The sequence below is a fragment of the Apteryx mantelli genome, chromosome 23 (assembly GCF_036417845.1).
Source record: "Apteryx mantelli isolate bAptMan1 chromosome 23, bAptMan1.hap1, whole genome shotgun sequence".
Lineage (NCBI taxonomy): Eukaryota > Metazoa > Chordata > Aves > Apterygiformes > Apterygidae > Apteryx > Apteryx mantelli.
In genome coordinates this window covers 8,386,694-8,411,420 of record NC_090000.1, presented here as the reverse complement: position 1 = coordinate 8,411,420, position 24,727 = coordinate 8,386,694, and the positions used below count along the sequence as shown (strand labels likewise).

The window sequence follows — 24,727 nt, the reverse complement described above, 5'->3', positions numbered from 1 at the left end:
TTTTCATGCTGCCTCTGATTTGAAAGTCACTTTTCACCCACTATGAGAAATCCATGCAGACTTCCCTAGCAACAACCTGAATAAGAGCTACCTCAGGTCCATGGATGCTCCCCGTATCGTTTGAACCCACCGCAAGCTGTCAGGTATTTTTCCCCGCAGCATCGCTGTGAGGTGAGGGCAGTCAGAGGATCCCCCACGTACAGCTGGATCGCAGGGAGGAGAGTTCGATTCCTAAAAGATTTACGACCCAAACAAAAATATAGACGCTTCTGTCCAAACCGATGACTCTGCAGAATTTCTGCTCAGCTCCTGCTCCTTGCCCCAGAGGCAAGCGACCGCACAAACCCCTCTTCTTCTGGACGCCACCCACGCTGCGGCAATGAACGCGGGGTATAAGGCGGATCACGTTTATAACCTGAAGTTTCCTGTTGGTTCCATCCCAGCCCTTTTCTCCTTTTTTTAGGGGAGGGAGGGATCTGAGCCTGAAGGACTCACGCAAGGTCACATACGGAGGCTTCGGCAGCACAGAAATGAACCTGGGACTCTTGTGTCTCCATCCAGGCCGTAAATCCCTGGGCTCCCTTTCCACCCACACAGCAGGGAGGGCAAGTTAAGCGGAGAGCATGCAGGGTGCCCGCTTCTTGGTTTTCCCACCAGCGCTAAACCTGTATTTTGTCGCTAAGCCCGTTTTCCTTCCTCCACCTCCGGCAAAGCTGCTTGGCTGGGAGCTACGGACAGTTCCTCCCAGTGGGAATTCATCCCAGCCACCAAGGCTCAAGCCGCATTACACCAAGCACGAGGCTTTCACTCCCATCTCGGCTTCCTGCGCCCAGCTCAATAGGAGCCTTGGAAATGTCAATAGGTTCTTGGATCATCACTGCTGACGGAGAGCCGGCTGCGCTGACTGCCCGGGAGAGGGATTAACCCTCTTGAAGGCGGCCACTTTGCAGCCACCAAGTGGGAGGACAGCAAGGTGCAGGGGCTGCAGTGGGAGCACCCAGCACCCAGGAGTCAGGGGCCAAGTCCCCCTGGCTCAGAGCAAGGCCTGGCCAGCGCTGCCACAGCTTGGCATGAGGTGGAGGAGCGGTTTTGGAAGCCAGTTCAGGCCAGCTCTAAGCAAACAGGCATCGCTGTTAACACCACCTACCAGCGTGATTCCTAAAGGGAGATGACTGATCCAGCCAGGCTACAGTCACTGCTGTGATTAAGGGTCCTGGTCCCGGCCCCAGGTGCTGGGGACCAGCAACTAACAATGTTTCATCTCCCCTGGTCATGACAAGTGAAAGGACAGAGCTGGGAAGCTCTGATGTGTCATGAGTCTGAGTCCTGGCCTTTAATCCGTGTCCCCGCTAACCTGCAAGCAGGGGCCTGACAAGGTTCTGCAATAAGTAGTTAAAGGAAATAAGCTTTTTCCTCGTTCCTGTTATTTTTTTTTTCCACCCAATCTCTCATAAGTTGCAGCCTCCTGCTGCCCAGGGGAGATCTTCCATTTAGCTACATTTTTCTTTCTCATTTCATGCTGTAATGGAGATTCATCATAGGTGTTAAATCCATAATTTGCCGTGAATCCCTTGTCTCACTCTGCGGAGGTCAGAGTTGAGCGTGTTAAAGGAGGCCGATAACGCCTCTTCTTGCCTGTCCCCGGGGGGGAAAGCCCGAGTCTAATCCCTAGGAGCAGGGAGGAGGCCAGGGAGAGGGGTCCTGGGCTGCAGCCCAAGCGCCACTTCCATGCTCACTGCCTCCCTTTGCCTTTGCACATCTGGGAGCATCAGCACAGCAGCTCCCAGCCGGCAGCTCAAAGCCGAAAGCCAGCCAGGCCAGGGCAGGCGCCGGGAAGCAGGCAGCCCAAGGGGCTGAGCTGGCCGAGGACGACCAGAACCACAGGCTGGTGTTGCGACGGAGCCCGAGACGGGATACGTTTCCTTCTGAACTACACGCCTGGCTTGCGCTTTAGCGGCTAATTAGAAGCTGCACAGAGGGAGCTGAGATGAATCTCACTTGGCGAGTGGAGTACTCTGACCTAAGAACGTGCGCGGCGGGAGGACGGCTTGCGCGGCCCATGCCGCTGCGGAGGGAGCAAAGGATGATCCGACTCTGCCAGCGATCCCTGTAGGCAGCGCGCGTTTACTGCAGCGTGCCACGAGGAAAACATCTGCTGGCAGAGTCCCTGCAGATCACCTGAGCGGTAGCAAACAGCGAAGCTGTGACCGGCGGTTTGTGCGCAAAGCGCAGCGCAGGCCCCCCACCACGCACGTGCACTGCTCCAGGCTGACACCACCTCCTGGGCAGCGCGGGATGACGGCACAGCTGTCTGGGTCCTCCTTGCCAGGAGCACGCTCCCGCACAGAGGAGGACAGCAATGACGCCTTGCACCCTGGAGACGTCTTTCAGCCTGGGATATTGCCTCCGACGCACTGCTGTAGCTAATCATGTAGCTAATGCAGCTGTCAACTAATTTGAGCACCTTGGGCACCTTTTAATGTCAAAAAAAGAGAAATGGGCCCTTCCAGAGGGCCATTTGTCTAAATTCTACTTTAGCTTAAGAGGAATATCCTTGGGGATGCCCATCGATTACAAGGGACACCCAAAGGTCAATCATGAACACGTGGCCATCTGATTTTGAAGCCCATGTTCAGCTAAAAGACCAAGCTAGGAACGCTGCAGCCCCAAAGCAATCCCTGCCCAGCACTGGATGGGAAGCTGACATCTGCTAGACGCGCACACAGATGCTTCAAAAGCGAACGCCCTTCGGAAATGCCAGGAACAGTTAGTATTGCGGTGAATTTGTAATGAGAGCAAAGATCCACCACAGGGTTTGACAACCCTCTCTCCACAATTACCTGGGGAAGAAGATGGTCGTAGCTGGGACCTGTGCTAAGAGGGCAGAACTCCACCAGGGCAGGCAGAGCAGCTCAGAAACAGGCTGAGCTGGTGCGAGGCCTCTGTGGAACAACGCTTAAGGGGGGAAATGCGAGACATGCAAAGGGCAGCCCAGGGTGGACAGTGCCGGCAAAACTCTCGGTCGCATTTGATGGCACGAGGAGGGCTCAGACGCAAAGCGAGCAAGCAGAAGCACAGCACCTCCATCCACGAGGCCTCCCAGGGAAGCGCAGCACTGACGGCAGCAGATAAGGTGTTTGCTTTGAAGTACCGAACCAGACCCATAAGCACTAAACACATCCCTCCAGGACAACCACAAGTGAAGAGCCGGTGAGGCCGGCAGACGGGCCTCCAGGAGGAGCACCTGAACGAACGCTTTGCTGCGCCTGCTCCACAAGCATTTTCTCTACTTTCAACAGCCGTCCCTGCCCCTGCCGAGCCTCCGGTTCATTTTTCATTAGGTGGGATCGATAGGAAAGCGGGGGCTGTCGCTCAGGTGATGTCACGCTTCGAGGGCCTCATTCTTCTCTGCCAGCTGACAAGGGGAGAGGGAGTCAATACTTTTGTCAGGTCACTAACAACCCACCGAGCTCTCAGCAGTGACAGATCCCCGGCTGAGCAGCCACCGATCACAGAGACGCCCAAACGCATAGCCCTGTAATCTATATTGCATCAGGAAGGAATGCACTGGGCATGCATGTGAGCGCGCACGCAGGAGAGGGAAAGAAAGGAGGTGTCGTGCGTATACATAATGCAGATACAGAGGAGCGCGGGAAGGGTAGAGATAGAGGAGTTCTGTCTTGACTGGCAGCCGAGGGAGAAACGTGCGTAGGCGTGCAAAGCAAAGGGACATTTGCACATGCACGTGCTTTGCTTGTGTGACGCGGAATACATCACGTCAGTGATCCAAAAGGTCATCAAGTAAAATACTCGCCCGTGTCCACGTGCGTTACACGAAGCAGGGGCCGTTTGTTGCACCGCATGTTTGTGCGATGCAAAGGGGGTGGCCCAGGCAGCCCTGGCTCCCAGGTGGGCAGCGCAAACCGGGCAGGATTTGGGGGCGAGGTGCAGACGGCTTGTGCCCATGCACTGCAGAGCAGGAGGTGGCGCAGACGCAGTGGTACAAGCGATCAGCACAGCAAGACGGAGGGATTTTGACACACAGCAAGAAGCCTGTGCTTTCTTGCCTCGCGCTTTTCCGAGCTTGATGGAAAGCAAGAGCTCCTTGTTAAAACCATACGAAATTGGAAGTGCTGAAGCCCTTATTTATGTCCGCAAAGCTTTGCCCATCCGAGCTCACATCTGAGGCCGTGGCTGCTTGCTGCCCCAAGCTGTGCAGCCTCGCCAGGCCCAGGCGCTCTGAACTGCCAGCATTGGACACTGGCATTTAGGGAAGAACGGTCTCATTCAGATTTGCCAGGCTCGCCTGCACGGAGCAGCAAAGAGGTGAGCAGGTCCCCCACCGCCAGCTGCAGAGAGCTGCAGATCTTCGTGCCACAGGCAGCCCTGCCGGCTGCTTGGCCCCCAGCACCACGCTCGGCCCCCCCAATTAGGCAGGCAGGTGCACGCAAAATGGCACACATCTGAAGCTGCTGAGGGCTGGGAGAGACAGAGCCAGCTTCACATACGAAAGGGTGCCCCAAGCTAATTGCTCCACCACCACCTCATTTCACAGCAACTTCACAACCATCATTACCAGGAGTAATTGCTCGCGGCTCCTCTGAGAGCAGCAGGAACGTAAGCAGAGCTCGCAAGAGGGGTTGGGAGGAGGTTGGAAAGAGGGAGCCACCACTACACCTTAAGAAATGACAGAGAATCAGAAAGGCTTTCTGTCCTCTCTGTGTGCTTCGCATCTATCAGTTTGGTACAGAGCAGAAGAATCCTCATAGAAAAGCCAAATACTTCTTGCCTGATAAAACCACGGGTCAGGCCCTCCCCACATCGAGACAAGAAATCAGACTGGTGCGTACACCCCATTCATTCCTCTCATTCTCCTAACATTAATCACTCCTAAATGTGCCTCCTTTTCTTTACTCACTAGTTCTTCAGTTTTCAGCATTCAGGGAGGACCGCTGTTGCAACGCTCTGAGGACAGAGGCAAGGTGAGGCTCGATGGGTGAGGTAGAGCAAGTGATACAGTTCAAAGAAAACAGACAAGCTTCCAGGCACACAAATCTTTCTCCGGTATTGAAGCCTGTCTCCGTGGTGCCAAAGGCTAGCCATTAATTTACGTACAGAACAAGGCGACTCTTATGATATCACCTGATTCCAGAACCTAGGGCTTTAAGGAAACATGAATTTTGCAAGACTGCTCATCAAATGGCAGTAACACCGGACCCAAGTTCAAGCAATCAGGGATTGCATCTGCTCGGTGCCGGACTCGTCACTTTAGTGGCCTGGTCCCGATGAACTTTCCTCTGTATGACTGGACACCAGCCGCTGTTAAGATACAGCCCTGTCTAAGCAGGAAGGAATACATCTATCATTTTAAAAGCATCTGAATATCTCGGGTGTCTTTTTCTTTTTTAGTTCCTAGTCACACAGTGGCAGATTAACTGCGCCTGTTTGTCAGCCTAGGACAGGTTTTATCCCCATCAGGGTGCTGCCAAAAGCAGTCCACAGACCGGGCTGTCTGCAAAAGCTCCAGGTTTCCCGCCGACCACCGCGAAAGTCCCTCCAGGGTCCTTAAAAGAAGGGGCTTTTTACATTTCCATGGCAATTGGACACACCGAGCTATTCCCCGTCTTAGCAGCTCTACAACCACATGATAAAAGCAGCAGCACGGTAGGTATATCTTTAACATAAAACAAAAAAGAGAGCTGGGGAAACGGCCCTTTCTTCTCTTTGCGCTTTTTCACTCCCCCCTATTTGCACATGCGCAACCCGTAAGACATGATTCCACAGTAGTGAACTTTGCAGAGCCCCAGGCTGGCAGACACATCCTATACAGCACTGCAAACTAGGCCCCCACAGCTGGCTAGGATGGGCTTAATAGAGATGTAAGTGAATCAATTTTGCTTGTCTCCTTCAAAGCGAGGCGAGCGGAACACGTGCGGATGCTTCCGTGCCTTCCCTTCCCCCCCCCCCTCACCAGCAGCACACAAACCCCTCCGACGGTGGGGGAAGAGCAGCACTTCTGAACGCCCAGGCGAAACCTGCCTCAGAAAGGCTGGTTGCTTCAGCTGGCGCTGAGCGTTTACCATTTTGTACCTCTCTCCGGTCTGTTTTTACACAGGACGGGGCTGCTTTTTCATCCCAAATTCGTACAGCGCCAGGCACATCCGAGCCCCCCCGCCAGTGCGTTTAGCTGAATCCGGTCGAGCCTGCCGAGACGGCTGCCCACCCCCGGAGCCAGGCGGAGGTGCTAGCAAAGAAACCCGTCCAGCCTCTACCGGCTCAGAGCACCGTGAACTTCAGCTGCTCAGACGCAGCATCAAATATTTAAGTTGTCTGGGATTTGCATTTGGATTGTTTGATGTTTCTCTTTCATTCTCTGTAGACCCGGTTGCTATTCTGACAGTGAAAATATTCCCAGTAGAAAATGTAGTTTTGTGAAAACGCAAGCTTTTTCAAGGAGAACCACCTACCTGGAAGAAAACCATCACTTTTTCATCACTCTTTTATTCCAAATTGATATTCTGACTCTACACGTTGTTTTAGAAGTATGAGAAAATAGTTAACATAGTTCCAAGCTCAACTGTTTCTGGCTTTGAAACCTCCATTATTTCAAATGTTCTCATTGCAGCTTGGGATTACAAACAAATATTGAAAAATAGGCTTTCCAAGGCCATAGCCTTTTTGTTTTCTGATCAAACTCTGCTAAGAGCAGGGAAATGCAGATGTCTCAAGCTGCCAGTGATCGTTTTGGTAATATGAAGAGCTTGCTCTGCAGGGGACGACTGGAAAGACTAGGCTAGAAGGAAACTTTCAAATAAAATAAAATAAAGAAAGGGGCCATGATTTAACACAAATGCACGTGACGCCTAGGTGACACTTCTCCTGTCTCGGCTTGTGCCGTCTTAAAAGACAGGAGCTTTCACTTCAAATTAACTCAATCTGTAGCATTAAATAATTCATGTTGATTTAAGAAAGCTTTATCTCTAATGGGACACACACGAAGGCAGAGTTAATATTAGAAAAGGCCTTGGAGGGGGAGGAGACAGGGAATTAGATGATGAGAGGTGAATGTACCAGTTAATTGTCTATCAATTATTAACTGCAAGTCTCTGCAAGTAGCTCCTCTCTCTCTCTGCTTCTACCCCCTAAGTCTCAACTTGGCTTTCTGCAAAATGGGCAGAAAGCAGATAACGCAGAGCTGGCCTGTGCAGTGAAGCACGCTCGCAAGGGGCGAGTTTTTGCCATGAACGGCTATTTATGCTCTGAGTTTTGATCCCAGATCCTTTTTCTGCCTCTCCCAGTCTTGGAGGATAAAAACTAGGACAGGCCAAGCTCCCCTGCTTGGGATGCACCTGTGCAGACGCCAGCGAAGGAGAGCAGCCACGCTACCACCCGGCTTCCCCAGCCTGGCCCTTCACCTGGAGACCTGCTGTGCTTGGCCTGGCTTCCTCTGCCCGCCTGGCACGGGTCCTGGCACCCCGGCCAGGGCGGCCGAGGCTTCGCGAGGCCACTGCCAGATCCGTGGGGCAAGCCGAGGCTCACCTCTTCCCCTCCCCTTCCTCCCTCCTGGGGAAGCCAATGTTCCGTTCAAAGCTTCTCCTCGCTTGGTTGCATTTGAGATCCGGAAACTCAACGCTAATTAATGTGGCTGCAAATCCCAGCTCGGCTGCCGGGGCCTGGAATTCCTGCAGCGTCCCCTGAGTGCACAAGGATCCACAAGCTAGCCCTCTGGCTCCTTCAACCACACGGCTGCAAGATGCATATTTTAACAACGCACATCTGCTGGCTATATAATCTCCTGTATTTGCCCTCCCTGCTCCGAGCTTTGATGGAAGACCGGAGGGAACTCTCCAGTGGTTACAGCCAAAGTGTTTGCTTTGCAATTTTGCTCGATTGCCATCTGATTTCATTTTTAAATTTCTCCAAGTCCTAATCAGGCTCTTACTCTATTTAATTAATACCCCAGCTTAGTTAAATAGATCATAAATTAAGAAGCCCTTCCATTAAAGATGTACCAGGTAACAAACAGCCCTCCAACGGCTTCCAAGAGCCTGCCTAGCTCGGGCTGTCCTGCCAAACCGCTGCGCTGACGTACTTTGCTTGCAGAAAACACTGCTTTTTATGTCCGCTTTCCGGTTCTGGTGCCCCCAAAGTCCCAAAGCTGGACCTGCAGCCCCAGCAAGGGCCTTTGGCTGCCAGGAGCACAGCCATGGGGTCTGCCCAAGGAGCTCTGGTCACGCTGGATAACCTGCCAAGGGTGCCCTGGCACCTCTGCAGGGCCGGGCTGCATGTGGGTGCCTCCAGAGCTCCTAAATCCATCTCCCAGGTGTTTATCAGCTGCTGCCTCCCACACCAGGGTGGATGTCCCCAAGAGAGCGAGCAGCAGCTCCTTCCCTGTGCCGTTTGGGCAGTGGTAGGATGGAGGGGGAGAGGCAGGGTTAGGCCATGCACGCGGAGAAAGGAGGGCCTTCAGCTTTGGGATGGGTTAGCAGGGTCCCCGAGCAGTATTGGCCCCTGTGACTCTACAAACAAAACGCTTCTCCTGACGCTGATGACACTAATAGGCTCCTCTGTTTGAGTGGTTGGACTTCCAAGGCTATAGAATGATCTGTTCTGCTACATTTAACCTGTAGATTTGAAAACAATGTGACAAAATCTTAAATATTTAATTAAAATATGGTGTAGCTCTGCATCTGAGCAGGGAAGTAGGAGGCATCAGCCCTGTAAATCTGTTGTCAGACATGAATGACAGCAGTTGGAAACTGAATTTGGTGGCATTAGGGGATTTCTTGATACCAAGGAAGCGGAAAAGCTGGCAAGAACGGACAAGGCAGCACCAACCCACGCAGAAGAACGCGCAAGTGAAGGTATTTTTAAGAGGACAAGGCGGGGGTGTGATGGAGGGAGGGGTAGAGTGAAACCCCTCAAAACAGGGAACTGCCTACAACATCCCCGACCGGCTGACGAACTGTTAGAGCTGCTGGCAAACCCAGCACCACACTGCGGCTCCAAGCCACGACAGCCTCGCAGCTCTGACGTGGCTGCGGCAAACCGTTTCCTCGAGGCACGCAAGGTCTGCCGCCGACCTGGGGATGCCTTATGGATCCCCTCTGCCTAGGCAGTCTCAGCACCAGCCCAGGCGAAGCTGGGCAGACTGGGATGATATAGGCTTCGTTTGAGCCTCAAAGGTGAAGCGAGGATGGTTGGAAGTGAAAAACAACATTAAAAAAAAAATTTGGCTAGCCTTTCCTCCCCAAATCAAAGCCAGAGCTATAGCAACAGCTCCAAAGATGCCACCAAACACCATTTAAAATCCATTCCCCTCCTCCTTTCAATCGTTATTTTCCCTCCATCTCAGTGCTCTATCCAGCAATAAGCTCTTTTACCAGGACACCTGCAGTACTTGCATCAGCTCTGGCAGCAACAGCTCTCTCCATCGCATCAGCTCCCCCAAGGAGCATCTGGGGCAGGGGGGAACTACGCTGGTAAGCAGCGTCTCTCCGTCAGCCTGTACAACTCTGGCCAGGGCTGTTCTGGCTCTGGGCTCCAGAGACCACTGCTACTGGATACGGTTGACTGCAGTACAGCAAGGTGGATGCGCGGCTGGCGAGAAATCACTGCTGCGGAAAACACCCGAGCATTCGGGGGGCCTTTTGCAGAACAAGGCAGAAGAGGTGACAACTAGACCCAAGGTCCTCTATCTTTTTGCTGAGTTGTATATTGTTTGCGGACACAGAGCTGCCAACTATTTGCCCAGCAGTACAGTCTTACGGTGACCACGTACATCTTTTTATTGCACAATATCCCCGAGTAACAGCCATGGCAGTATCGCCTCCCTCTATAAGTGCAGCAAGAACCCATGTAAACAAAGAGAAATCACTGCTGCGGGAGGGGTTTACGAGTCTCATTACGTCCTCGCGCGGAGCCGGGCTGGGTATCACCACCAGTAACACAGCCAGCCGATGGCTTTGCCAGCACAGATGCCTTGATCGGCAGTGCCGAACTCGCAGAGAGCACATTTGGCTTTGCTGCAGGGTTTGTCCCCCCTGAGTGACGCTATACACCGATGCCCTGCTGATTTTACACCACTGTTACTGGCTCAGTCCTCTGAGCCATGAAGCCCTTCTGAACAAGCTCAGAAGCAAGACACACGGTAACAAATTCCCCAAGCAGCACCCTCACCCCAGCCTCCAAGCCTTAAAACAACCTCCTCCTTGCTTAAACCTCCAAGCAACTTTCTTCCACCTCCAAGAATGCCTCGGCAGAGCTCGCTCGTGGCGTGCAGTGAAGCAGCCTCCTCCCTGCGTTTTATAACCGTGTTATCACGATGGACCTCTTGGATCAATGGGAAGGATAGCTCCTGTACCCAAGGGGGCCTGGAGAAAGGACAAGAGCATGGAGAATGCATCTGGGAGTCATAAACACGGTGCCAAACTTGCCTCCTGTTCCTGCGCTGCCTCCCCATTTCTCCATCTGAAATCACAGATCCTCCAGTACTGGAGGTTTCCAGCCTTTCTACCTGTCGGGACGCTGGAGGCGAGCGCTAGGTCCTCCAAACGCAGGCCGTCTGTGGTCTCGCTCTCGGCCGGCTCCCCTCTCCGCAGCCGCAGGGAAGGCCAGCCTGGGCTTCTGGGGGTCGCGGGTGGCAGGACGTCCGAGGCAGGCTGGGTTTCAAGCCGAGTGCCTTTAAATTTCTTTTCAAGAAAATAATCTCTCCTGGATTTAAAAATTATCCCTGATGGCAATAAAAACTAACAGGTGCCAGAAACACCCAGCAAGCGACTCCTTCAAGTTAGGTGGCTCAGGTAACACGTCATGTACCTGACTACCCAGTGAGCTGAGATTTGGGGAATCCAGATCCCCCCGGGGATTGCTGCTTAGCTCACGACTAAAGCAGGCTTGTTGAGCCTGCATGCTCCAGATCCGAACGGCAGAGATGTCTGCACAGCTGGTGGCATTACACTTCTGTAACTCCATTTTCCTGTACAAACATGCACTTTGCTTCCCTAACGTGCAGTATACTGTAACTTTAGCTTGACGTACTGAACGCTGTAACCAACTGTCAGGAGCCAGAGCTAGCTCTGAACACACGGGGCGTTGGAGGCATCTGCTCAAAATGTGCCATTTCAATTCCCCTCCACCAGGCTGGCAAAACACGGACCACCTGCGGCAACGTCCACCTTCACTGCCGGCGCAGAAGGACACGCTGTCCTGCTGCAAAGGTTTCAAACCACGATCCGCTGACCGCTAATGACCTTCCAGCCTCTTTCTGGGGGTGTAAATTATCATTCATACTTCCCCAACCAGCCTTAAATTTCCCCAGAACATCTGCATAAATACATCTGAAATGAAAAATGTACTACCAGTGGGTTGCAAAGCTCCATTTTCTTATCGATCGCATTTAAAGTGAATGTGTTGTAACTTTAATTTTCTTAAAAGGAAAACATGCTGCAAATGTAAGCTGCTGAACATCTTAGGTAAACGTACCAATTAGCAACAACATGTATATTCACATAAACATTAACTACCATCTATCCAACACATTCCATAACCCCAAAGATAATAACGATTTCCTTTTGATCCATAAAAACATCTCTCTGCTCAATCAACGCTTTGCAGTAGCTCCGAGCTCTGACGTACGCCTGTGCACCCTGGGACTAGATTAGTTTTGGAATCTTTAGCTCTAATTAAATAACATTATTTCTTTTGTCTAGCTTCAGCAACATATTCTGACTTCACAACAGAAGGCGGCGGCCCAGACAAGGGAGGGGAAGGCGACGGAGCTTGCAGAGGCTTTTGGTAAGCGGAAAAGCGCCACTGACAGCCCTGTTCTGCTTTCCCATTCCTTTGCAGGCTGCTTTCATGTATGGGCACATGTCAGAGCTCTGAGCTACTGCAAAGGGTTGACTGAGCAGAAGGATGGATCAAAAGAAAATCATCATCTTTGGGGTCAGGGAATGAAGAGACGGCAGTTGAGCTAAATTTGTGGGTACGGTACTGCGTAGGGTTTTGGACAGAGAAAAGCAAACTCCATGGAAATTACAAAGCAGGAACTAGATGCCGTTTCCTCTGGGATGCACAGACTCCAGTGAGGTACAACTTCAACCAGAACTAGTTCTGTAATTAACTTTTTCAGCTGCTTAAAACTAATTAGTTCAGATAAGACACATTACCCAACTAAAAGCATGAAAATTCTTGGTTTGAAATTTTCTTGAAAAAAGATCCTTTTTCCTGAAAATTGACTAAGAAAAAAACCAAGAAAACAAATGAAGCTCCAATTTAAACAAACTTAAAAAAAGTAAATACATTCAGCTTTTAGACTGAATAATCAGAATATATCTGGGAGACATACTGACAGGAAACATTCCGGGTTTTATCAAACTTTTCAAGAAAAGTACCATTTTAATCAGTTTTTCCAGAGCCACATGCATCTGGGAGGTTTCAGCACTGTCCCAGCGCTCCTCACAAACCCCCACGCACACTCTGCCAGCCTGTCGACACAGCCCTTTACCTTGGCCAGTATCAATCGTCCATCTCCCAGCCGCCAAGAGTTTTTACAAGACGCTGGATGATGTCTCCTGTTTGCAATCCCACGCAACATTCGCCTGTTTTGCTCACGGGAAAGCTTAATTGCTGAGAAATGATATAAGATCTAGTATGAAAACCAACCTTTTCCCAAGCAGCATAGTACTTCCGGTCCTGCCGCAAGGGTATAACAGAATGCGCTGATGCCACTGACACTATTCATATCCTTAAATTTACCCACCTGCACTGCTGAACTGGTACCTGTGTTTGCTCAGCTGAAGTACCACACACATCCCGGAATTCTTGTGCCCCTTAAACAGATTTCTCTGCTATTGCTCTTGGGACCGAGGTGCACCCCCACTGCTCCCATGATGGGCTCTTTTCCAGGTGTTTTGATTGAGCAACAAAACATTTTGTCACAAAGCCACTCACTCCAACCACGAAGACGATAAAACAGATCATCTCCAGCCGACGGGGAGATGGGACTTACCGAGCACAGTCAGCCGGGCAGGTCTGGATCTGATGGCTGCTTGAATGGCCTGACATTCGTAGACGGCGTCATCTTGGAGATCAGCTCTCAAGATTTTCAAGTGATGCTCTCCAGAGAGATGGTCTCCTACAACCAGATAGCGCGGATAACCTGCGGGCACAAAGCACGAGTTAGAAGGCAGGCAGCCAAATGACCCCTAGGGTGAAGGGTACACAATCCCAAGCCTTTCTGCAGAAAAGGGCCTCTGTCTTGATGTGCTGGAGCTTGGTAGCTTCTTCCCTGCCTTGACAGCTGGCCCCAAAAGATGGAGGGACCTTCCAGATTGAGGGAAAGACTAGAGGTTTTGCACCAAGAGTTTACAAAGGAAATACTGATGAAAAAGCAATAACCAAAATCCCTAGAAAAGGGATGGAATTGGCATAGCCCAGGGTTCGTTCCTATTTTCAGAGGCAGTATTAGAGGCCTTTCGCCGGCAACGTTCACAGCTGCAGGTGGAGAAAGGCCTCTGCTTGGCTGCGAGATGGGTAAAACCTGACTTTGGGTTTGTCTTGCAAAGTGACGCTAAATTTGAAAGGCAACTCGATGTGCAAAGAGCAGACTGGCACAGAGCTGCCATGCTGTGGGGAACTCTTCTCCCACTTCAGACAGTTGCTGCCCTCCACGTGAACGCATCCCACACTTCAAAACAAGCACTTCTGCTAGGAATCCCAGCACCGCCAGCTCCTCTGGGGCCTGTCGTGGGATTTCCTTAATCCAAAGTATTACAGGTGTTGGGCAGGAGATGCTGCGAGTCCTGAAGCCCTGACTTGAGTCAGTTTTTGTGGAAGTTCTTGTGCTGAAACCATGGAATAATTCCGTTATTAAGCCTATGTATTAAGTCTGGGCAAGGGCCTGCTAAAGTACCAACAGCCCCGATCAGCCTGCCCTTTGTTCTGCAAGGCATCTGAAGCACCATGGAAGGAAGGATGCCATCACCCCATCCTTCCCTGCGCTGATGATTAATGCGCTGCGTAACACAGGCATCCTGGCACACGCTTGTGTTTTTGTTGTTTTGCAAGCTATCAACAGCAGGATTTGCTCTCCTGAACCGCAAGAAATACAAATGATGGGTTTGTTTGTACTTAGCTAATTAGATGACTGGCTGAGCCGGTATCATGCGAGCTGGCAGTTCCTCTTGCTAAAGCAGCCCCAGCTCTGTTAATTGTGGAAGTCATTCACATAAGCTACATACTTCAGTGGAGCTGTTGTTACCCGCTTATGTTGCGAGGTCTTGTAGGGAAAGATCAGCTCTCTAATGTGTGTAGAAGTTACGGCACGGAGCTTTGAAAAACATTTGAAGAGGGGACTGCTCACCCAGGCAACTTTGAGAAAAGAATAATTATATGCATTAAAAATAAAAGAAAAAGCAGGCATCGCACTTTAAACAGCAGGGTCCCTAGACACCAAGAAACGTTGTTTTGTTTTGTTTCACTGAGTGTTTTTTGTTTCAAAAAATCAACCAAAACCAAAGCAAGGCTTTCCAAAGGGTTGGGTTACCCCTATGGGAAAAAAACTGCTTTGTTTTGAGGTAGCACTAAAGTTCTGTCTGCTGCAAGTTTCAACATTTTTGTTTGGGTCAGCTGGAAGACTCTCAGTCAACTCAACATGAAAATATTTGTTATTTTCAATAAAAATATTTATTTGAGGTTTTTAAAGACAAACTGGATGCTGGTTTGACCTACACCAAGCATTTCTTTTTTTTTCTCTAAGAGGTGAAAAATATAATGTCCACATAGTGATTAATATATAATCACAATTTAAGAGCTACCAAGCAGGAAAAAATCTCATCTACCCAGGCAGCTGCAGCTGTACCATTTGGCTGGGTGAGCTCCCATTTTCCTCTTTTAGGCAGAACTAGTACCGGGACTTACTTGAGAGATCCCGTCCGACTCCGAGGGCGAGCCCATCTTTAATCCACAGCACGATGCCATTATACTCGGGGATGGCACACAGCAGCGTCACAGGCTGCCCTGCTATCACCACCTGGTCCTGCGGCTGCTGCGTGAAGGAAGAGGCTTGACCTGGAGATGGGGACAAGAGAGAAACAAAATCGTCAGCTCTCAGGTGACGTTTTCCATGCAATGCAGGGTCTTAGGATGCAACAGCCCAAGAGGCTCCTGCGCCAGCCTCATCACAAACCTGAGGCTGAACTCTGTAGCTCTTGCTTATAGGATCACCTATTGCCCACTCACACTCCCAGACAAAAGATTGCAAAGATTTTTCCTCCCTAGGGAAAAAATCCATGGCAAATAAGTGCCAGGCATTTCCTCTTATTTTATTCAGGAATGCAGTGCTAGCCTTGTAGCTGATCTAAGGAAAAGCAGCAGGGTCTCAGGAAGCAGCGATATTTTGTGTTACACCTAATATAAGAGGATGCTGGTCCTCTGCTTCCGAGATTCGCTCCCACTTCTTGGGTATTCTTGAATCAGGATGCACAACTGAGAACCCGCTTCAAAACACAGCGACAATTGGTTACTGCTGCTCTCTTCTCCCAGATTCAGAGCGTAAGCTGCTAGTGCTTGCTGGAAACTTCACACAAAGCTGTGGAGAAAAGGAAGTAATAGCCCTGGTTCATCATTCCTTTTTGCTAAAGTTTTATCTTTAAACTCGCAAGCAATCCAGCCCTAATTAGCCAAGCTCTTAAGCATGACACCTACCATCTTGGTTGACACAGACAGGCTAAATTTGGTGGTCTATCATATCATCCTCTCCTCACCCTTCATCCCCCTGAATGACACAATAAAAATTCAAAATAGCCCTCACATCTCCCGCTGTGGCTGAAACGTCTCACGTCTCAGAAGTAACTGAAACTTCTCATTGCACATCAGGGTTTGCTAAGTGGTGACATTACTATTTTATTTTGCTCTGAAGAACTGCTCGGCTTTGTTGTGATTGAAATACATTTAAGATGTTAAATCCTCTGGGTTTTTTTGTTTGTTTTTTTTTCTCCCCAAAACTGGTGCTCCATTTTTCCACCAGGCAAAGTGCAAATCTCAGGCTCCCATACAGAAGGCCCCCGTGGGTTAGTGCAGACCAGGGCATGTTTCAGCACAGCACTTGTTCGCTCCCTTCTCTTGGAGGTGAGCATGCAAAGCAAATATTGCAAAAGCAAGAAAAAATGCTGGAAAAGTATTCCTAAACCAAACACACATCTGGGACGCCTCAGGCGGACAGCCTGTTGCGCTACAGCTAGCACATATAGGTATTGCTCCTGCCTCATGCTGGAAGGTCAAAGGCTGTAAAGCCATTCCAGGCTACTCTGCTGATGTCTGGACATCTCGCGAGTGTTGTTTTTTGTGTCAGTTATTTGTAGAGCATCTACCTATGGCTATCACTTTGCCAGCACTTAAAAGTCTTGCTTTTACTCTAGACACGGAGAGCTCCGAAAAGAGAGAAGTTGGAAGAAAGGCAGAGTGACTGGATAGCAACCTACAATATTACCTTAGGGGTTTTAAAGATCAGGAGCCTTGCTGTGTGTGAATTATTGCCCTTTAACGGGCACAGAATTAAAAGCCCATGCTCCTTTGCTAAACATCAGTTCAATACACAGAATAGTACTGGGTTAAAGAAAAAGTTTCTCTTTCCAATCAATTTTGTTAAACCAGGACAACCTCCATTTGAACCACCCTAAATCAATTCAATCCTAATTTACATTTACTCAATTTAATCATCGATTGATGATTAATCCTAAACCAAGGTTAAGTGCGACACAAGTTCTTGCAAATAAACTTGTTTCCAAATGAGTTGCTAGGCCTTGCCTACAGGGCAAAGCCGCAAAGCTAAATCACTTTCTAACCCGTGCAGTTAAACCAATGTGAGCCCCCATGTGAACGCTTATGTTTTTATTTAACTTACTTGAGCTTCGCTTAAACTTGCTCCTGGTCAGCTAGAGAAAGAGCAGAGATTTCTGCTTTTGGGGGGATTTTTACTGCTGTACGTACATCAGGTTAAAAAGCACTGCCGACACTGGTGTCACTCCCCCTGCGCCAGCCAGGCAGCTCAGCATCCACGCGCACCTCGAGCACAGTTATCTCAGCTATTGCAGAGCTCCCAGCTCCCGCAGCACCCACATACTTGCAGGGAAGTCTCATTTTTATCACACGTGCTCAAAAAAGCCACGGGGGGGGGGGATCTCAGCGCTAGGGCGTGCTGCGGGCACAACAGGACAGGTTTATTGCTGCGCACTACCAAGCTGCGCTGACCTGATGAGATTCCAGCTCTTTTTGCCAGGAGACAGATTAGAAGTCACACTGGCCTCCAATACCAGCAGAAACGCTTGCTATTCTGAATTAAGATTTAATATTTCCTAGGAAATCAAATTTCTAATCCGCTGTATATTTTATTTGGACTCACAAAGGACGGGCACTACCACTATAATAGGGAAAAGTGGGGATGGGGGAGAGAAAATTAGGAAAGGGAAAAAGTGAGCATTTTGCCTTATTAATTTTTTTTTTTTTTTGATATTCCACCTGCTAACTATGTTTTCACAGCTCACTCCGTAATCTTGACAATTCTCAAGGCAAGTCGGGCAAGCGGGGACAGCGCTGAAATGCAGCAATAACCAAAAAAAGATTGTTTTATCGGCAAGAATTATCAGGTTGTCAGCTGGGAGCTGCAAGAGTCATAATGAGAAAGCAGAAACACAAAGTGGTGTCCATGCCCTCTGAAAATGTCCATTAAGCAGAGACTTCATTTGGTAATTGCTGTTGGAAATGAAGCCATTTTGGGGTTTTTTGTTTCTTGATTTGTTTTAGAGAGCAGCTGACGGCCATGGAACATTAGAGTGAGAACACTGCATATGCCTCCTGTCTTCTCCTTCCCTCTTTGCTGAATGTGAAAAATTGTTATTTGAACCCGTTTTTTGTCCAAGGCTTCATCTCTGCTACAAACATCACCGGTTCAGTTTCAGCCACAGCAGAGGAAAAGAGGGGGTAAGGACCTTAAGAGCATTACCTGGTCCCGTCCCTGCTCCGCAGCAGGATCATCCCTCTGTAAATCACAGATGAAGAAAATAAAGAAGTACTGAAGGCAGAGCTCAACCGGCTTTCAAAGCAGCTTAAAGCCTGATTACTGGGTTTAACTGGGTTTGGAAGATCAGAGCCCTGACCACATTACAGCTTTTAGCTGTCTGATGTCTTAATGTAAAAGGAAGAAGTAATTTGCAGAAAAGTTTTAAGGGAGATAAGATACTTGACAGAAAATAACTGAGAATGGGAAGATTGGGAGAGGATGATTCATAAACGCAGGTTGAACAGTTTCAGCTACAAGAAAATGGGCTGAAGCTCTTCAATTCGGTATTTTTCATATGAACTTTTACAACATTACTACAAAATGATGCTTTTGTTTCAGAACAGGGTTATTTGACTCCAAGGACAGAACGAAACAAACATTTCACTGGTCACACGTGTGGTCGTGTGTCAACCTGAAGTTCTGTTCTCCAGCGGTTTCCCATTTCTCCTGCCCCCAAATAGACAGTTAACCAAAAAAAATCCACTTTTAACTATAACCCAGTTTCCCAAATCCAAATCCTTGTACAGACTGGAGTTAAGACGAGACCACCTGTGACTAAGCCAACAAACAGGGCTCCAGGCGCACGGCCTTCCCAGGCTGCGCTGGCTGCAAAGGGGGCTTGCTGGGAGCAGCTGCTCTTCGCAGCTATCTCCAAGCTTCCTCTGAGACCAGCAGGGTCGGGGATTACAAGACAGGGAAAGTCTCAGGTTAGCAGGGACATTGCCATCTGGTTAAGCAGCAACAGAGTTCAGCAGTGGTGGCATTACTGGGTATTATTAGGGTGCAGAGCCCACCCCAACGGGAACAGCCAGCAAAGGTGTGGGGCAGGCAGCATTTTGGGGGACAAAGGAGGATACCACAGCAGGAGACAGCGGTAGCTGAAAACCTGAGGCCAGGTGTATGGTCTCTCACAAACCACTGTAGTCTGCTGCAGTCCTGGAAGATCCCTATTTCCAGTCTCCAGCCATCTCCAATAAAGTTGATGGAGGGCTGCCGCATTCACCCAGCCGACTGTCCAAGCAAGGTGTCCATGACTAGCCATCACCCACCTGCGATCTCGCTCCCACCTCCTACAGTACCTCCCTCCCATGCAAAGGGGACTCGGGTCCTAGCTTTTGCAAGTGCTCACCTGTCCCACGGCAGCAGCAGTAAATGGCAGAGCCATGCAGCAGCTGGTACGAAACCCCACACGCTGCACTCCTGGAAACGCGGTCCTGTTCCATTCCCACTCCCACTTTCCCCCTTTTCAAGAATAAAGACTTGGGCAACTTTTGCAGAAAGAAACAATCCAGCTGACGCTTAGATTCCTGCAAGCATCACTGGGAGTCGCTCAGCACCAACTGCCCCCAAGAGGATTCACGCGAGCATCTTCTGCTATTCATCTAACAGAGGAGATGCACCAGGCAGAAGCAAATATTAGGACTCTGAATTTGTCGTTGATTTTTTTTTTTTTAAACAAAGCAAATGGATATGTAAATGAGATGCTAACAATGCCTCCTGGCCACGTTCCAACGCAACGGCAAAGCCCTATCCGCACTCTCAAGCTGCCCTTCTGCTGAACGCAGATTGTCAGCAGCAGATCGAGCCGCTACTGTAGATGGGGCTTTGGTGTCAGAGAAGGTGCGAGAGGCTCTTGATCTCGGAGTCTCATCTTCTCCCAGTTGCTGGCTCTGCTTTGCTCCCTGAGGGGCTATTTACACCGTCAGACCAGTGCCTGACCTGCTTGCCGGCCCAGCGTGCTCCTGCCTTCCTGAAGGAAGGCTCTCTAAAACAAAAGCAGGGGGCACCTCCTGCAGCTATTGAAATACTGAGTGCCAGGCACAAAATGGAAGAATAAAGGATCTACCAAGGACAGCAAGCAGGCAGTAACGCTAACCCTGCTTTCAAAAGTCACAAGCAGGACCCTTAAGAAGTCACAAGCATGTCATAAAAGTGTAAGAAAAAAGGAAAAAAGAAAACCACTTTAGAACTCTATTTCCTTAATGGATTTTGCTCCTGTGGCTCCTGTTTTTCAATGCTTCTCTGTAACGTTGCCTTGTTCTTTCAGACAAAGGCTGAGACTCTGCTGTGTTTGTGACTTCCAAGGGAAATCACGCCACCATGGCTGTAGTCTTCCTTTCCAGAAAAGTCCTGACACCCACGCATGGTGAGAAAGACCAAAATCCTGTTTTACAGCCTGAAAAATTTAAGGGACACACCTACACGACGGCATTGCTCTGAGGTCACCAAGGGAGCCTACTCCAGAGCAGAACCTGGAGTCTCCTTCCATCACCAAAGCCCTAATCAGCGACTGTCTTTCTAAGCTCTCTGAAGACTCAAGTCTGTTTGCACAAGCTCTTGGCTGAATTATTTCAACTTGCAGCCTCCTGTGTAAAAATCAGCCTGCCTACGGACAACTTGCTGCAAGAAGAGAAGAGGCAACTGGGAACAGCAGATAGTTAAATTTTCATTACCCAAGAGAAGCAAGTATTATAATAAGAAGCAAGGGACTCAGAGAGGGAACAATGACTCACTAGAAATGGAGACTCTATGGCTCCTTTTATGTAAGTGGAGCTTTGAATTTCCACTGTGTTTGGAAAAGAATTAGTTCTTTTTGTTGAGGAGAAGACAGAAGTGGTGAAGGAAGACTATGAAGCTCCTCATAAAATATTACTGTTTAGGAATAAAAAGCTCAATGATTAAGGGCAGTGGGACATTTTCCTTGTCAAGGACCATTTGTGGAGCCCCTCTCCCACAATGCTGAGAGTTAGTCCAACCCTGACAACAGTGGTGATGCTGGAGGAAAAAACCCAGCACTGACTGAATCCTTGCTTCCTTTTCAGAAAACCCTACTCCCACCTCCAGAGCCAGGTCTTGGTCCCGATGCAGCGGGGAATCAATCCCACCAGCTGCAAGGGTGAACATGGGGTGTTGCGAGGAGATGCAGATGGAGCCCGAGCGGTTGTTGTGAGCCAAGCATGCCTGAGGTACCTCTGCAATTTTGGATGGCAAGGAGACACCACAAGCAGCAGCCCTAGAGGAAGCCACTTCCAGCGAACACCAGGATTCAGTGGCACTCCCAAACCTAGATGCCCTCTGCCAGTAAGGATTTCCAGATATGCAGACTCAGAGCGGGCACAACGCAATGCAGAAGCATCACCAACGGGCTGCCCTGTCTCTGCTGCACGCAAAAACCTAAACATCATCTTAGGAGGATCCCTCTTCAGAAGAAGCAGATGACACCACCCCTCAAAGCTGGTTCTGTGGGTGCAGAGTGGTCAACCACAGTCTCTCGGCTTCTCTCTTTACTTCCCAGTTTGACCCCATTGAGGTGTAGTGTGGGGAGGAAGGAGAGGATCAAATTGGTGAAACCTTCCCTTACGTGAGAGCTACACGAACATCACTGACTTGACAAAGCGACAACAAAAAACCCCAAGCATGTTTGGGGGAGCTTCTAACACTGCAGTAAAGCCTCTGCTATGCTCCAACCTACAAATAACCCCAGCTGTAAGAGGCACAAGCAGACCAAGATGTTTCGCCAGATGTGCAAAGTAGTCATCTCCCCTCTTTGCCTATTCCTGCACCCCTCATTTCCTTTCCCTGCCGAGATCCCCGACATAGAGCCCTGGCATTTTGGTCCTCCTCAGTGTTGGTTTCACTGGGACCAACTACAAGATGCTCAGCACTGGAGCTGTCTCTTGACCAGGGAGAGGACTGGGAAGGGAAGGCAGTGGTGGCTACCCCCTCGCGCTCTCCAGCCACATGCTCCACCCTGCACAGCTTCTGCTCTCAGTCCTGTAATGAATGGGCTAGTTCTCAACGTTCATTCAGATGGGTCACCTCCCCGAGCCAAGGACAATGAGCTCCCTGCAGAAGGCCTACTGCACTTTAACACACACACCTACATTGATTTTTAGATGACTAGGAAAAGCAAGCAGACAAAGTGTTACATTATTTACAATGCTCTCCGGAATTGTCAGTCACAGGGAAGCAAACGGAGAGCAGGCAGTAATTGTGCGGACAGCCAAAGCGCAGCCTTAGCGGCCTGCTTGCCTTCCTGTTACCTCCCCTGCAAGAGGTGCCTGGCCTTGAGGTCACTTGCGACAACAGCAGTGAGCTCTGGGCTGGCTGAGCACAGGTGCCCATGAAGCAAAAAGGAGAGGACCCGGAGAGTGTCCCCAAGGACACCCAGGGGCACGGCAAGGATTTTCGCAGACAGCACAAACACAAGCTTTCCTTGCACCTTTGGAGGAGCGAAAGGCTTCTGGCTCCCCAGACAGGAGCAAATGAATCACACTGGCAAAGCTGTCAATGCAGTCCAGAGTAAGGAGACATGGAGCAGCTCACCCGAGGGAGAGGTCAGGTATTGGGGACAGCCAAAACCAACGCCTTCCATTTCCTTTCTGCTTCAAGCAAGCAAAAAGAAAAAAAGGGGGTAGCTCGAGTTTCTCTCTCGTGTAAGTCTTCCATTATTTTATTTTGTTTCCTTAGAGGGAAAAAAAAAGAAAGCCTGTTTGAAATAAAATGTCAGTTTGGCCTTTTTTAGTAATATTAGTTTGACTATGTAAGCCCAGCTCACGTGGCTTCTATAAGCTTTATGCTGCTGAATTATTCAATTAAAAAAAAAGAAAAAAAGAAAGAAACCTCAGTCGAGGAATGAATCAGCTGTACTGAAGAGCAAGCAACAGCCCACTGCTTGCTGACCTGCTGTGTGATCTGGCATTGGATGAGTCCCCTCTTCTGTGCCTGCCAGCACAAGGCAAGGAGCTGAGCTTGGACCTCTCGCCCACAAACGCCCAGGGAGATGGGACCCATCTTCCCCTTGAAGCAAGGTCCCTATCAACTCCAGGCAGCTGTCCAGCGCCCAAGGGGAAGCAGCGGGCTGCATTTAGGTAAACACAGAGACGAAGAGATGGCTAGTTCAGGTAGCACCCCAGGGAAAGCAGCGCTGACAGTCACAGCTGAGTTTAAGGACGGATGCAGACAGCGCACCGCTCTTCGGCCTCACCTCTGCATAACCCTTCACCTTCCATCCCTGCACCGGCTCCGACCGAGCCTGCGTAGCACAACAACTGAGCTCATCCTGCAGTGATGTCAGATATTCTCTGAATGTTGCTTAGAGAAGAAACATCAGCATCCCACTGTGTCCACTAAGTAGCTTCAAATATGAGATAGGGAAATTTTGAATAAGATATTAGACCTTTTAGACAAAGAGATTTCTATTAGTCACACAGGCAAGAGATCTGAACTATTGAGTATTCTACTTGCTTTGATACCCACATAAAATCCCAGCACTGCTTTCAAAGTCACTGCGAGTAGTTTGATCAGCCATGCAGAAAGGGCTTAAATGTCATCGTCTGCTCTGTTATTAGCTACCAATTGGGAAAGGCGTAAGAGTACACTTACCGTGGGATATTTATTGGCAGCCTCCTCCCAGCACCAGCTTTGAGAATTACCTCTTGTGAGATTAAATACCTGTTCTTGGTAGCTGCACTGATAGAAAACAAGCTTATGTGCTGCAACGAGGAAGAAAAAATAAGCCGTCTCCAAAAAGCAACGTTCAAGTGACCTTACGGACGGGATCGCACTGAATATTCAGGATCAGAACATATGGCTCCTGGCCGTTCCGCTTTAACGTGCTAGCATGTACCTGCCGCCCAGATAAAGCAAAGGCTCACAGGAAGAAGTGTTATCTTCTATTACACCAGCTGCCACAGTTGGGGAGAAAAAAACAAAACAAAATCCACAACAGATGAGCTTTGGGGAACACAAGACTTTCCCTGGGTTGGAAACAGAAGCGGCAAACCGAATTAGGTGGCATTTTGCCACGAGGATCAGCACATTAGAGGCTCCTCTTCATATACTTGGCTGCCTCGGAGCTCGTGTGCTCCTACAGCAGAGGATGCAGGCGAGGCTTTGCAGGGGGACAGCAGCAGTACTGGAGGGTTAGCAGGAGGCTCCAGCAGTTCACCCCCTCTCTGCCTCAGTTTCCTGCCTCTGACATGGTACAGAAGCCCCCTTTGCCCAGGGATGGCTCTGCATAATGCAGTCAAACCCGCAAGTACAGCTGGGGAGACTGGCCCGGGCTTGCTGGAGCCGCCCCAGCTCGGTTATCAATAGCACGCGGCTTCGGCAGCCCAGCCCAGCCCCTCGCGTGCTTCCCCGCACCCTGGGCACGGGGCACAGCCTGCCCGAAGCCCAGGCTGCCGCAGCTACCCTGAGATCGGTGCCAAGGCAAAGGAGAGCTTCCTTCCAAGGCTGCTTGGGGCACATGGGTCACGCCTGTTGTTGCTGGAAACTAAGAGCAAGAGTGCTGCGAGTACCCAGGGTTATTTCAAAGGCGCATAAACCCTGCACGTGGTGCTGATCAGCATCCCTAACCTGAGGCAGGAGATGCTTCAGTCTCATTAGCAGAGGAGCAGAGATTTCCTCACATTGATCCAGCTGGAGGCCCTAGCTCCAACTGAAAACTGTCAATGACTGTAAGTAGTATTTTGTTATCAGTGCTCATGAGGAACCTGGCGCAGAATAATAAATTACCATTTGCTCTTCTGTCAAGGTGTAGCTGTCCTGGCATGACGCTGCACCAGCCAGACTGACCCGCTCACGAGGGAGCTGATATGCGAGCGGGGGCCGTCTCGGTAACTCCAGCCAAGCCAGCCTTCTTCGTGTCAGCTACAGGCGCTT

The 24,727-nt window shown here is 49.9% G+C and overlaps 1 protein-coding gene across 3 annotated transcripts in view; it reads right to left on the bottom strand.

Annotated features, from left to right (window-relative positions):
* The window catches only part of KIRREL3 (kirre like nephrin family adhesion molecule 3), a 368,368-nt gene that overhangs the window by 94,481 nt on the left and 249,160 nt on the right, over positions 1-24,727 (bottom strand). For all 3 annotated transcript variants that reach the window (XM_067310235.1, XM_067310237.1, XM_067310236.1), the window contains exons 3-4: positions 14,923-15,072; positions 13,013-13,162 (exon numbers count right to left, since the gene is read on the bottom strand). In XM_067310235.1, the coding sequence (XP_067166336.1) occupies positions 13,013-13,162; positions 14,923-15,072 (300 nt within the window). The remainder of the gene's footprint in view (positions 1-13,012; positions 13,163-14,922; positions 15,073-24,727) is intronic.